This window comes from Plectrocnemia conspersa, unplaced genomic scaffold (genome assembly GCF_051122295.1).
Source record: "Plectrocnemia conspersa isolate PC_06_02 unplaced genomic scaffold, ASM5112229v1 ptg000008l, whole genome shotgun sequence".
NCBI classification, from domain to species: domain Eukaryota; kingdom Metazoa; phylum Arthropoda; class Insecta; order Trichoptera; family Polycentropodidae; genus Plectrocnemia; species Plectrocnemia conspersa.
Window position 1 is genome coordinate 1,106,679 of NW_028277172.1, and position 15,136 is coordinate 1,121,814.

At 31.9% G+C, this 15,136-nt stretch overlaps 1 protein-coding gene across 8 annotated transcripts; it reads left to right on the top strand.

Annotated features, from left to right (window-relative positions):
- Positions 1–964: 964 nt before the first annotated feature.
- Positions 965–14,678, top strand: Pur-alpha (Purine-rich binding protein-alpha). 8 transcript variants are annotated; one of them, XM_088189428.1, is made up of 9 exons: positions 965–1,051; positions 1,397–1,444; positions 7,992–8,104; positions 8,173–8,275; positions 8,352–8,470; positions 8,544–8,665; positions 8,710–8,836; positions 13,127–13,309; positions 13,856–14,678. In XM_088189428.1, exons 1-9 carry the CDS (start codon positions 1,018–1,020, stop codon positions 13,886–13,888), a joined length of 882 nt encoding a protein of 293 aa, XP_088045554.1. In that variant the 5' UTR covers positions 965–1,017; the 3' UTR covers positions 13,889–14,678. The 8 variants fall into 8 exon arrangements, with proteins under 8 accessions (XP_088045554.1, XP_088045556.1, XP_088045555.1 ...); XM_088189430.1 differs by having other exon boundaries at positions 13,151–13,309; XM_088189429.1 differs by having other exon boundaries at positions 8,731–8,836.
- Positions 14,679–15,136: the final 458 nt, after the last annotated feature.

A 15,136-nucleotide genomic window follows, 5' to 3' on the forward strand; every position in this document is an offset into this window, starting at 1 on the left:
GATATATTTAAAAAATAGCAGTTTATATATAAAACATTTAAAATATTACGGAAGCTTTTAGTAGACGTCTAAATCTACAGTGTAAAAGTGAAAACTTTGAAGTTGTCGGTAGCTTCTGTTTTAACGGCAAAAGTAAACATTTTTCTTGAAGAATGCTATTTTTATATCAGTATATCACGATTATGTATTTAAATCCAATTCTCTTTGTTCTGATTCCCCCTCCTCTGTTATACATTTATATTACTGCTTTACATCTTGAATTTTGCATATGAATAGCGCTACTACGATGAATTGATTATGAGACTTCGTTTCCGTTTAGCGTGAGATACCCTTTGTTCGATTTTTTTGTCTAGTTTGTCGTTACGTATAACATTATGGAAGGGGGTTCAGTTAGTAAGTATACATATTACGAGTAATACTGGATTGCTTTTATTACATGTTCACAGCTATAAAGGGTGATCCAAACTTCAGTTTCCAGACTTTTAAAATCGCCGTCGTAGTGGAAACGCTCGGATATCTAGCATTTATATTTTATGATTTTTTTATAACAGTTTTACGACTTGCAATTTGTGAGAATTTAACAAAGCATATCTAAACTGAATTTGACCATTAGAAGTGCACAAAAAACAATTATCTCTTCTCAGAAGTAAAAAAATCACGTTAAAAGCAACAAAATTGTATTGACACCATTACCATTACAGCTGTTGGAGCATGGAGCAACTGTTTTGCAATTCGAGTTGCAAAACAGTTGCTCCGTGTGCGGAAGGCCTAAAGGTAATTTTTGAAGTAAAGCTTATATTAAAAATATAAAATGTGTTTCCGTTTATGAATAAGGGTAGACGGAGAAGACGAACGAAACGAGGGTTGCAAAACTGGGAACGCCGGGTGTAGCTTGGCCGAAAGCTCGGTCGTTCCGGGCAGGTACGCGAAACGGCCGGAGCGAGGGGTGGCCACACCGGCCTCCACAGCTGCCGGCGGCGCGCGCGGCGGCGGCGAGCGGCGAGCACCCGCGGCGGCATGTCGGACCGAGGCAGTCACGATGGCGCGCAGAGTACGTGTGTCGGCTCGTAGGATGTCCGGGCGGGCGGTGCGGCCGGCACGGACGAGCTGGGGCCTCCCGGGGCGCCGCGCCGGCTCTTTCTGCGACCGGCCTTTGTTCTCGCACCGCCCCCGCCCTGCCGCGCCGGTCGGGTCTGCGCCCCCGGGGTGACGTCGTCGAACGCCCGCGACCCTTCCGCTTAGGCGCGCCTTCCGCGAGGCGCCCCCTTTCGCTCCGTCCGGCCCTTCGCCCCGCGCCCCTTCGACCTCCGTTCGAGAATTTCGCCGGCGCCCCTCGGAGGTCGGCGAAACTCCCGAACACGAGCCCCCCGTTCACTCCCCCGTTTTCGCATTTCAGAGTACCACGGCCAGGGTGCGGAGTCGACCGGCAACAATTTTGACCCTGGTAACTAAACTAAACGTTTCAGCCGCTGGTCGATTTCACTCATTCTAAAATTGTATCTTTAATTTACATTATATAATATAATGACACTAATGTTTCTCTCCTTCCCGTCCATTACTACCGATTACTACTGAACGGAACGGAACGGAACGCCTTCGACCAACTTTTGTTCCAAAGGACGGGCCGATAAAGACAAATATCAATCTATTGACCCTTCCGTTAATTAATAATAATTCCTAAAATTTTGCGCCAAATAATCTAATGATATGATAAACTTGTAATTCCTCTAATCTTTTTTTGTACGTAACTTTAAAATTATACTCTTTTATATTATTTTTAATATATAATAAATTAGTCAGGTACCACTTGGTTAAAATTTACTATATTATTCCAATCAATAATTCTAAAGGCTTTACCTTACCAAGTATTCTGTGGGGATGTTCTTTACGTTTCTACTTTTTCTCGCAAAAGACAATTTTCTATATATTTTTTTATCATTCATGGAATTAACTCTTTGCACTCGAATTTGTTTCAATAATATTATTACATTTTTTTGTTAGTTAATTTTTACTAGATAGTACTAAATTATCAATTTCATTTATCTTATATTATTTATGCAACCAAGTTATTATGCGTCCCACCGTATAGGTACAGACCTGTAAAATTATTGTTTGTTTGCTTAGAGTACCTACCCTCGTTTAGCGTTTATTAGCCACAGTTCTTTGTTGTCTGGTAATGTCATTTTTTCTATTCGTTATATCGGGCCATAAATGAGAATGTTAATTTTCACAGATTTTTTAATTAATTGTTTAGCACAATATTTTCTTTATATAAAGCGTTGACCGCACTAGCTTCTAATCCCCAAAAAATAGTTTTCGCTACCACTTCAAATGTTCTGAGAAAACAATAAAAATCATATTGGTCTGCGATATCTACCCCTGTGTGCTAAATTATAGCCATAGGTTTTTTCACTGTTTCAACCAGTCTCCTTGAATTATTCTTGAAGTTACTTGTATTTCATTGGTATGCCAGTTATTTAAAATTGTTTATTCATCCATGTTATAATCATTGCTTAAGGATTTCTACAAGAAATACTCTTCTTTTTTTTTGTTGATTTTTTTAATAAGCTCTGAGCTTCCCTTTCTATCAGCCATAATAGTCCCAGTAAAATGACTTTCTAAAAGATATAACTCTAGAAAGTTCTAAATTAGTGTAGTACCTATCAGTATACACAAGAAACTCCTATATCCGCTAATGATTATTTTACATTATTAAATGAGGCTAAAACAATATTAGTTGTAAAAGGAATTTTTGAATTATTAAAATTTTCTGATGTAACATGTCCGAAATAAAGCAAAAATGTGAAGAAATATTATTTCGAATGAGTTATTACCAAAAGTCAAATTCCCCATTTTAAAGGTATTTTGGGATTGTAAGTAATAAAACTTATTTTACATAATAATTTTCTAAAATATAAGGTTTTTAAATACGGTTGACTTTTTCAATTCTATGCTTCAAATTATTACTATATTGTTTCATTTGCTACAACATGCAGCATCTAAAATATTTTAAAGAATATATCTTAAGAAAAATATCCTGGAAAAATGGAAAGTTACAACTATGACGAGTAGAAAAATAATCCTGCATGTATTTTATAAACGCTTTTATCTCATCGAGGTCCATATTGATCTCGAAGATAATGTCATGTTGGAAATTCTCATTTAGTTGTTTCACAAACTATTTTGCTAATTAGGTCATCAGTATAAAATAATCAATAGGCTGGATACAATTTGAAGGAACTTGAGCTCCACATCACAGGCATACTATCATTATCTGTTATAATTATTTAATCTAGAGTGGTGATACTTATCTGAAATATTGTTTCGTTGCTATTATTTTAGATATTGTCGCTATTATTTAAATCGGATTTTTGCTTCCGATATAGACAAAAATCCTCTCCACTATCAATAAAATGTATATAACAACTACTATATTTAGCAATGGGATTTTTTTAAATATAATTTAAAATAATAGCCACAAAAAATTAAGAATATAAATAATCAAAAAATGTAAAATAGGTCACTAGATAGTTTTACACACAAATTATATAGATCCGAGAAAACGTCAAAAACACACTAGGTAATAAAAACGTTGTTAACTTTTGGCATCAAATCTGGTTTTAGATTTCGTCACATAAAATCTAAACTTACTGTATTCAAGGTGCCTTTCCCAAATTGATTCAGTTAAAAAATGGTAATTTTTTAATGAGAAATCATTCTTGAAACTTATATAAACGTATGCAGTTGATTGTGGATTTTTTATATTTGCATAAATATATAATTTTTTAATAAATTTATCTTTCACTAATTTGGTGTTTATTAACAGTAGTCGTATCAATGATGCTGTTTAGTAATAGGATATTTTTTGTTACGATAATTTCACACCTAAATCAATAATGGCAGTGGAGATGAAATATTCTCAGTTAAGCTATATTATGCTTTTTAAGTTTCAACTCAGTCATAATACAACAAAAATAGTTAGAAACATCTGTAATGCAACCGGCAAGGATGCCATTACATTTATAAAGTGTCAAATGTGGTTCTAAAAATTTCATTCCGGGAATTTTGGCATTGGGTATCTACTTTCTTTATTATTATTAGTGAGGATATTAGGACTGCCATCAAAGTAGGCCCGAGATTAAATATATAGAAGCTAACATAAAAGCTCAATGTGTCGCCTACATCAGTTCATAGACATTTAAAAAATTAGGGAAGGTGTTAATTTGCAGAATATGGGTATCTCATAAATTGTCCGAGGAAAACCATGCACAGCGAATCTCAATATTCCAGTAATAAATCATTCTAGAACAAAGATTTATTTTTGAGTCGAATTGTTACTGAAGATGGAAGTGGATCATTTACTTTAACTTGCAACGTAAAAGGCAGTGCTTGCACGTAAATCAACCCCAATAATGTAATGTTATGCATTTGGTGGCATATATAGGGCATAATTCATTATGAGTTATTGGATTAAAGGCAGACAATTATGACAGACAGTATGCTCAGCTAATTCGTTTAAAAGCGACTCAGACCATAAAAAAGACCTTCAAGAAGGGTAATTTTATATCAAGATAACGCAATTTCTTTCTCATCCATCATATTCTTTAGACATTGCTCCAAACAACTATCATATATTTAGATACCTGAAACAGTTTTTAGATAGAAAATTTTTTTTTACAAAAACGACATTTCGAATCAGATATAAAAAATTGATTAACATGTGGAGAATAATTGTAGAAAAATATTGAGAATATATAATTGAGTAAAAGTATCGCACGTCTTATTTTTTTATCTCATTTAACCCGCACCTTTAAGAACCCAAAAACTTATGGAACATCTTGATATATGGCACAGTAGGTCTAAATGGGTTTAATTCTACTTAGCCATCAGGCATTTGAAACATTCATTCAGGAGAATTTCTTTTATAAAAAAATAGTATCGATTTCTAGTGTGATAATGTTTGAAACGTTTATACACAGTTTGACCTTGCAGTCACTTCAACAGCTTTTTTTATTTTTTTTATGCAATTGCCGTGTAAGGTGATCAGAGGATTAAATGTATTTAGGTTATGGTAGGCATTGTAGTGTTTTCTTGAAAGATTTTTTTTTAAATATCTGTAAATGAAATGAAGAAATATCAAATCATATTGTTGCTTTTATGAGACGTCAACGTGCTTATCTGGTATTTGCAATCGTGCGTTACCTTCCTTTGTATTCAACATCTTCAATGGCTGAATATGGAACTCGTACCAATTTACATAAAGTGGATGTACGAATAGATAGCAAAATGTAATAATGTTCATAATAGTTCATATTCATAATCTCCAAATTCGTCAAAATTTCCGGCACCGTTAATGATTTATTCAGATCTCTAAAAAAATGTGAAAAACTGGGTGAAAATATTCTTATTGGAATCATATTCGAACATATGTAGTAATATATATGTTCGTATATGGTTCTGGTAAGAAGAATTTTATCTTATCCGTTTCTTAAAAAATTTGGACGCCCCTGAAAATATCATAGTAAAAAATATAACACAAATTTTCACTTTTAATTTATATTCGGTAACAATGGATTGATTAAATTTAACCGTAGTAATAGTCTACAACTAATTAATTATGAAGAACCATTGTTCCATATACGTAATTCGTCCCTGGAAGGCCTGAACAAAATTTAGTTATTGATTTTAGATTTTGAACATATATGTGATGTTCGTTAAAATGTTTAAATACTTCAACCCATCGTTGATTGATTGTTATATTTTTCCCAAACCATATATTGATTTTCATACTAAAAATTTTTTTTTAATTCTGAGTGCTTTTTTTTTGCTCTGATTCGCATAAACTGAAAAATTAATCAGATTCACTACTAATCGATATTTTTAAACCTTTCATTGAAGATTTTTTTACAACTGATGTCTACGTAATATTCACTATATTTCGCTCTATTATTATTATTAATATTAGTATATCTTTATAAAATATGATTCAGAGTCTGGATTGCAAAAAGTTGCAATTATCGATTTATAGTAAAAATATTATTTTTTAATGCAACATTATTATTTTCTAAAGCGAAAATTTAATCGATTTCTTGACTAATCGCAACAGGCAATGCAGATGAACTCCATTATCTGTTATTGTTTGGGAATTTTTTGATTAAACTTTGATGTAATGAAATCGATATTAAAGATATTTAAAAAAAAAATCATTGTCTCAAAATCCAAATTTTGCATGAGAGAAAAACTGCTATTCTTAAATATTTATATATTTATTAATAAAAAAATGAAGTAGTTTTCAATAGAATTATTCTGAAAAATTTCAAAGCGCCATATATATTACATATTGTAATATATATGGGATATAACAGATAATTTGTGGAGTTCTAATCAAACTTTCCTAATAAATTGATACAGTAAATATATTGGCTAAGTTAGCCGGCCTGATTTTATCATCTGGTTTTAAAATGGCAGCTGTAAAAAAATATTGATTCCAAAGAACAAAGCAAATATATATATTGATAGAAATAATGACAGTCAAAATTGCATTCACTGATTTATAAATTTTAATAGTAAAAATTAATTCATCTAAGTGAAAAAGAGTGATTTAAACGAAATTCAGATAGGTTTGAAGTAAAACGCCCAATCTAGACTGCGGAAAAATATATATATATATATATATATAATTAAATTGATTTTTCCTAATATTTTTCCATAACAAAAAGATATAGTAATTATAGAGCGCATACGTTACTTTAATATCAAAAAAACTATTTTCATAATTGGATGTAAGAGAATTTACGGCGAAATTTAGAGGAAATCCATTATTTTTCCAACTATCCTATGATCAAAGTTGTGTTATTTTTCAAGGTCATAAAACGCTTCCATGCATTTTTAATATATTTATTTATTGATTCAACTACATTACAATTTTTTTATTTTTTTCGTTTATAAATGTGACTTTTCTATGAACTGAATTAACTCATTGGAGAATTTCTATACCATAAATGCACAACCTAGATCCGAATTATAATTATATAATAATCACTAAGACAGGATAGCAATTGAAAAACACTAGGGCTCATATGAGATCTAAACCTAGGTCTTTCAGGTGTTAGTCATTGACTTATACCACTGTTTTGAGAGACTGAATAAGCCATTACAACCTTTGATATATCACGGTCTTGTAATGAATACAATATTTTGTACTTCAGTAAAGATGGAACACAGGTGGATTCGGGAAATTGTACATGTCTTTATTGGTCCGCCTGTATTATCATTCCTTTAATGTCTTAAATAACTCACTACTAATATTACAACCTTGACCTCATTTCGTGGTTAGTATGGTCTTCATTGCTTATGATCTTATCAAAATTATGGGTTTGATGTGCCAAAAGCAATTGAGGACAAAGTAGATACGAAATAGAAAAAATCATAATTTTAAATAAACTGGGTGTATATCTTAATAATCTTACTAATAAATTACTTTTATAAACAGTAAAAATTTATAGAATTGTTCTGCTTATTAATTTATTTAGACTAACTACAATGAAATCCTAAAATCATTTTTTAGCAATATTGTAAATACATTTTAATTTTATCTATTAACTTTTTGCACTCATAAGCTTCTTCAAATGCTGCATCATGCAGAAAACTAATTAATGGGAATAAAAGGAGATGAAAAATAATAAAAAAACGACTTTATAATTTTGTGGATATATTTTATGTCAGTGTTAATTTCATTTCAGATGTTCCATATTAGGATATTTTTAAATACTTGCTACTTAGTCCAAAATGCACTCAACTTCCTTGTATTCTCAAACAACGCATATGCTGTAAAACATTCTAATAACTATTGCATCACCATGTACTATTAACTAAATTTTATCATGATGTAATATTATTGATACTCGTTGCAATTATTCCATATTTTTCTTTGTTCCTTGTTGAATTAAAATACATTAAAATATTCACAGTTCTTCCTAATTGTTTTCTAGGTCAAGGGCAGCAAGAACAGGAGCTTGCTACCAAAATGCTACAGATACAATCTAAAAGATTTTATCTGGACGTCAAGCAGAATCGCCGCGGGCGGTTCATTAAAGTAGCTGAGGTATGACTTCAATTCTTAATTTTTTCAAAATTTTTACGTTATAATTCATCGTGGATATTGTCTTCTAGATCGGAGCCGACGGTAGGCGCAGCCAAGTTTTTTTGGCCTTGTCCACCGCTGCAGAATTCCGCGATCACCTTTCCTCTTTTAGCGACTTTTATTCATCTTTAGGTTTGTACTCCTTTGTATTCACCAAACAATTGATTGTAGCATACGCATGTAATGTTTACGCATTGTATATTTGCAGGTCCGCCAAACCCCGAGAGTGTTCCCGAGGACGGTAAGCTAAAATCTGAAATGATGCTAAAAGATAATAGGCGTTATTATCTCGATCTTAAAGAAAACTCTAGAGGACGATTTTTACGCGTATGTACTCGTCTTAAACGTGAAACTGTGAAGCATTGATGTATTGTAGTATAACGTTGGGTTTTTTTTAAAGGTCTCTCAAACGATTCCCCGTGGGGGACAAAGAACGCAAGTAGCCATACCTGCGCAGGGAATGATAGAATTTCGTGATGCCCTCACCGATTTGCTAGAAGACTTCGGCACTGACGACGGAGGGTTAGTTATGATTCTGCGATTGAAATATGTTTGCGTGTATTCAGAGTGTTTAATGTGTTGTGTAGTTTTAAAGGCGAACTTCCAGAGGGTCGTTTGCTGCGAGTAGACAACAAGATTTTCTATTTTGACATTGGTCAGAACCACCGAGGGGTCTATATGCGCGTGAGCGAGGTGAGCTAATTACCCTTTTGCTTTAATAATTATAAACTAGGTAATAAAATATTTAATATTCACTCTCATATATAATATATAATGTGAGTGAGTCAAATGAAAACCATAAATAATTTATCTTTATTATACTCACATTTTTCAAGTGTCCGTGCACAAAACAAATTCACGCAGAATTCACGTGATCACAGGAAACAGGACTGAATTAGAACAAATAAAACTATATTTTTAAATAAATACAACAGTATTAATTTCATAAATTAATTGAATTAAACAACTTTTATTATGAAGTTAAATGTTTTAGAATGACAGAAATGTAGGTTAATTATACTGCTATTTTAAATGTTAATCTGTTTATCTTTGTCAAATAATCAGTAGTGAAAGTGTTACTAGTTTTTGGGTGTCATTGTTAAAATGTTAATCGCTACTTTACTAAAATTACGGTAGAACTTACTTACAAAGCACTCTGTTTTCAACCACTTTTTGAACTGAATAATTACATATGACTGCTATAAAACTTTTTTGTAGCTCGATATTAGATACAGAACATGAGCTAAATATTTTGTTTGATTAGGTTATTTATATTTCGAAACGTATCATTGTAAATTTATCCTAAACATTATAATAATATAATAATTGATTACATAAATACCGAAATAGATGCACAAAAAAGCAAATATGTACATGCGGCGTGCGTCACACACACCAATCTATGTGTCGTATTTCAGATAAATCCGACATAACAAACACCACTCGGATAAATGGGTTCAGAATCTAGATTCGTACGTAGAGGTCAAAATGAGATATGTAAAAAGCAGGGGCGGGCGGTGAGATACTTTCCCTCTCGATCGCTCGTGTGTTAAGTGAGGAGAGTGAATGAGAGATAGGGGCATGCTGACCGCATGCTCTTATCTCTCACAAGGTCATATGTAGAGCGGTACATAGTCGAAGTATCACTGTAATTGTTTTACAAATTATGATTTAACTCTTTGAAACATTCCTCTACTTTGTTTATTTTTGAGTTGTATAGTTATCTCTAACATAGGGGTTGATAAAAATACCACCTTCATTCAAGATTTTTCAGATTTTTTTAAATTTCCCCTACCCAAATTTTACAGCACAAATTACAATTTTTAAAGTGTGATTAAATGTGAAATATTTGGGAATTATCAATTTATTATACAAGAGGTAAAATAGAAGTTCTTTAGATTAAATGCCATTTTTCTTCGGCAACAAATTAAATGGTCAGAATAAAAATCAAATCTCGGTCAGAATTTTATTAACAGGTTGGTCAGAATGAAGATTGAATGGTTAGAATAAAAATTGCTTATGGTCAGAATAAAAATAGAGGACGATCAGAATTCAAACAATGCATGGTCATTTGAGGTTTTCTAACCCTAAGGGGTGTGACTTCGCAGCCAGAAAGATGCCGTTAAAAAATATTGCGACAAATTATGGTGAGCGAGTATCGCTTTTTTCCGAGCGGTGGTGGAGAAGCTGGCGGAGGGATCATGTCTAATGGATCGTCCCCAGAGGTTTTGTAGTTGTGGCAGCGGCAGTGTAGTGGAGGTTGGTTCCTCTCTGATAATCTGGTGGAGTCGTCTCTAGTCTCGGGCTGTATATGACCATGTCCGGCCTCTCCTCAATGGAGACCAGTCCTAAGTATCAAGGGTTGCAAAGCTCGCTGAGGAATCATAACCATGCACCAACCATCCAGTCAATTGTTGCACTCGTTTCTTAAACCAACGAAATATGTATACGCATCTAGAAAGTGGCATCTGCTTAATGGACATCCTTCCGAGGTCGAATGGTGCAACCAATGAAACGGGTGCCTGTTTTGCAACAAAGAAATATTCTTTGTTTCGAAACTCTTTTTTGTAGACGTAACGAGGGCTTTTGTGTGGTCCCATCCTTTATATTCTATTGTTTAGTTCATCCTTAGTTACGGTAATTACTGCAATATGTTTCAAAAATAAGATCCCTCACAGTCCTAATTATATTATTCAGGGTCAGAATTAATATCAAATGGTTTGAATAATAAAAATATAGGACGATCAGAATTAAAATAATGAATGGTCATACTTATATTATTCAGGGTCAGAATAAAAATTAAGTGGTTAGAATAAAAATAGCATACGGTCAGAATAAAAATATAGGACGATCAGAATTAAAATAATGAATGTTCATAATTATATTATTCAGGGTCAGAATAAAGATCAAATGAATAGAACAAAAATAGCATACGGTCAGAATAAAAATATAGGTCGGTAATATAAATTAAAAAAAATAGAACATTTATGTATATAAATGGGCAATGAATTATTTATTTTAGAAATATCTTATAAAATATCTCGCAATAAAAAACCATTGGGACAGGTTAGGTGCGAGCGAGCGTTGGTCAGAAAGAGGAACACCCAATGAATAGCACTCAACGAATCTATTTAATTGTATCTAGAATGCAATGGTATGCAGAGTAACGAACGAAGCAGGAATAACGACAGAGCTTAGACGAGAATAGCAACAGTTACAGCAATAACAACACTACGATAACAATTGAAAAATATAATTCTGACCATCTGTCAAATAATTCTTACCATTTAATATAAATTCTGACTAGTCCCATTTTAATTGTAACTATTTAATATAAATTCTGACCATAAAATATTTATTCTGGCCGCTTATATTCTGACCATAAAATATAAATTCTGACCACAAACGTATTAAAATTCTAACCCCAAAATATGAGCCTTTTTCTTCTACTTCTAAGATATTCTACTTTTGATTGACCTACTTTTAGTTTTATAAAGCATATTTTGGAATGATTTATATTCCTTTCAGAGACTCGAGAAGTTTACATGTGGTTTTCAAAATAATCTAGTATGCTATAAATATGCTGTGAAATTATCTTATAAATTTTCTAAAAATATTTTTTTGGAAAATATTATCGTTTCTCATGTCACTAGTTCAAAGATGTGACAGATCATCATTTTAGAAGAAAGATAGACAAGCATTGAAATTAATTTATTTATTAAAATATGACCATGACCTCAATGGTCAAAAATAAAAAATAAATTGCAATTTTATTTAAAAAAATATATATTAGATACTAAAATTAAACTATATGAATAGGACCAGCTCCTCATTACTGACATTAAATATATCAACATACAATGCTGGATGTCCTAATACCACAGCTGAGCTGGCAAGTGTGCAAATGTCTTACTACCGAAACTAGCACAAAAAGTCCTCAAACACGTTGCTTCTCGAGATTCAGCAATTTGAAGAATTCCTTCATGTAGAAGTATCTCGATAGATTTTTTACATGCGTATTTTAAGATTTCCATGGATTGTTATAAAAGACGCGAATCACAAAGTAAAATGTGTCCCTTATAACAAAGCCTTGCACCCTAGAAAACTTGGTGTAAATATTATTAAATCCGCTGGCATCAAAGACCTGGAAAAGTATATGACATGCCACTTTCCGATGCTGAAAAATAAACAGTTGCCCGCAGTCCATCTCTGCAAAGACGAGTCAAAAATGATTCAGGCACTTTTTTTATTTAAACAGATTTTTATTTAAAAGTTAATTTTATTTAGTTAATTCCGAAATGAATTTAATTTTTTCAGGGTGAGCCCCTGATGTATGTACATTAGAGGCGAATGTCTATGTCGTTTATGAATAATATGAACGGCAATGGTCCCACATTTTAAGCTTCAATCCTTCAATAATCAATAAAAGCTACGGAAGTTCTGTACTATGAACAGCTGGACAATCATTTCTAATGATGCTGACAATTCGTAGGATTTTATAATATAAGGTTTTCATTTGACTTTTTTTACTTCTCGTGTTTATTTGGGGTTTTATATTAATTTACTGTAATTTTTCGATTATTTTTTATTACCACAAATCCTTATCAGCTATAATCTGATTTATTAACTACTCAGAATACTGATCAGTATTTTGCAATGTTTAATTTATTAAAATTTTTAGATTTACAGTTAACATAACTTGAATTGTTTGTTTATTTTCAAAATACATTAACTATTATATTCAACTACATTTACTGCCAATTTTAACTATCGCATAGTTTAAATTATTGATTTAAAAAATGAGGTTATATGCCAAAATTTAATATTATTTTTATTATTTTAATTTTAATTGTAAAAGTCATTCTAAAGGCAATCCGGGAAGTCTGCATTTCAAATGTTACCCGGATTGTCTTTATTAATGATGAAATTTTGACCACCGTTGTGATTATTAAGTGTTCAAACTTTCCCAACATTGACGCGCAGTCTACATTGTCGATTGATACGCAGGTAAAAAACAAATTTCGTACGGCAATCACGGTTCCGGAGAAGTGCTGGGGCAACTTCCGTGACATCTTAGCTGAGTACTGCGATAAAATGGGTCGCGCTGCAACGGGAACCACTCCCGCCGTGGCCACGACCACCAATCCACCAGCTCATCAAGATATGGTAAGCTCTTTGAATGATTTTTTTTATGTTTTTCACAACAGACTATTTACGTATTTACGACATACGTTATTCGTGTCACATATTCAATTGATTCAATCCATCGGTTCTCACTGTGTACAATTTTTCATTCTGTAATAAGGAACAGAAGATTGACACTGGTGATGAATCTCCTACGTAGTCACAATGAATACAGTTTCATATTTTAACCTTTTTCTCGAGTAATTTGCCTTTTATATTTTTAAATTATCATATCGTGATTCTGCTTTTAATATTTTTTATTTAATCAAAGTCAAAAAAAATGATCTAAAAAAAATGTTTTTAACCCTGTGGTTGCCAAAATCTGATCTATCAGATTTTGCTATTTTGGCAATATGAATCCGAATTCATCATTAAAATAATAATACATTTTTAATCGGCTGTGTTTTTAGGGATGAATATTTTTTTTATTATTTAATACATACTCGGCAACCATAGGGTTAATATCATTTTCAAAATTATTTCTGATTTTTATTTTAAAATTTTCTAATAAATTATTGTCTTTTTCAGGAAAATGGTGGTACTAAACCAAACAAGATTTGATGTGGAAAGTCGATACATAACCTCTATAAAACCCGTCAGCCATGAAAAGGATCATACATAAAAAAAATAATAATCATTTGTTTGTTGTTTCATATACTTTACACTACAACTAATATGTACACATCTCTACAACTATATATGTGATATATATATTGTCTATTTGTGTTCAACTTACGTATATATTATGTATTTATATTTATAAATTGGTATGCAGTTTCCATGTGCATATATTTATAGGCGTTGAGAATAATTCTTTTTTCGTGAAGTCAAAATATGTTGCTGATTCGTAAGTTTGTTTAAGCTTTAACTTTATATTTGCACGGTATAAAATACCTGCAACGGAACAAAGTATATTTTTTCAAAGAATAACGAACGATTGTGAGCTTGTGGGGTTGGGGGTGTGAATTGTGATAAGTCGGTTGAAAATGCAGATTTTTTTTATTTGATGACTTAACAACCAAAATTGGTTATAAAAAAATTATTAATATTGTCGAGTCGACTATAAAACGCTATTATTAACGCATGCGCGTTCACTTATCGAACGTGCGTTGAGAACAAGAATTATTTTCTTATAATATATGCATATTATTATTATAAAATAGACGTTGCGTCTGTCATTTATATATTTTAATGATTTTTAAAAACGTAACATTTTACTTTTTAATTTCACACGATTATTAATCTACCTTTTCTCTCTATACGATATGTATTTAATATACATGCGCGTATACATACGTATAATTATGTATGCTTTAAGCTTTGATTAAAATATAATTTTTGCTTTTTTGTAGTTGGACTGCCTCATTTTTAGGATTAAGTTTTTTTAACGGGCCACCAAAAGCCCGAGTTAGATTCTCGTATAGTTTTATACTTGAACAGTGACAAACACTTTATTTGTTATTAAGTTATAGTAGTAACACTTGTTATCTATCCTTAGGATTATTTATTTATTTTTACTTTTTTTTGAACGATTCCAACATCTTGCACATATATATTTTTTCTTCCTGTCCCATACCCCTATTTATGTATATTTAACGTATACCTTTTATTAAAAAAGCAGTGAACCATTTCCGCTTTGTCGCTTTGCGTTCATTCCAATCTATTAATCACACATCGAAGTGCTTATTTTTTTTATTTTCTTCTACGTCGATTTTATTTCTCACTTCTCAACATTTACACTATCGAAAGTAGTGAACATTATTGATTTAAATTTAATTTTTAACTATTTAAAAAAATGACGAAATGATA

Bases quoted from the DNA above. Each gene is read 5' to 3' on its own strand.
- Pur-alpha (XM_088189428.1), top strand. From the start codon at position 1,018: ATGTCGGACCGAGGCAGTCACGATGGCGCGCAGA. The intron at 8,105-8,172 runs GTATGACTTCAA...ATTGTCTTCTAG, and splicing joins GGTTCATTAAAGTAGCTGAG to ATCGGAGCCGACGGTAGGCG. The intron at 8,666-8,709 runs GTTAGTTATGAT...GCGTGTATTCAG, and splicing joins TTCGGCACTGACGACGGAGG to AGTGTTTAATGTGTTGTGTA.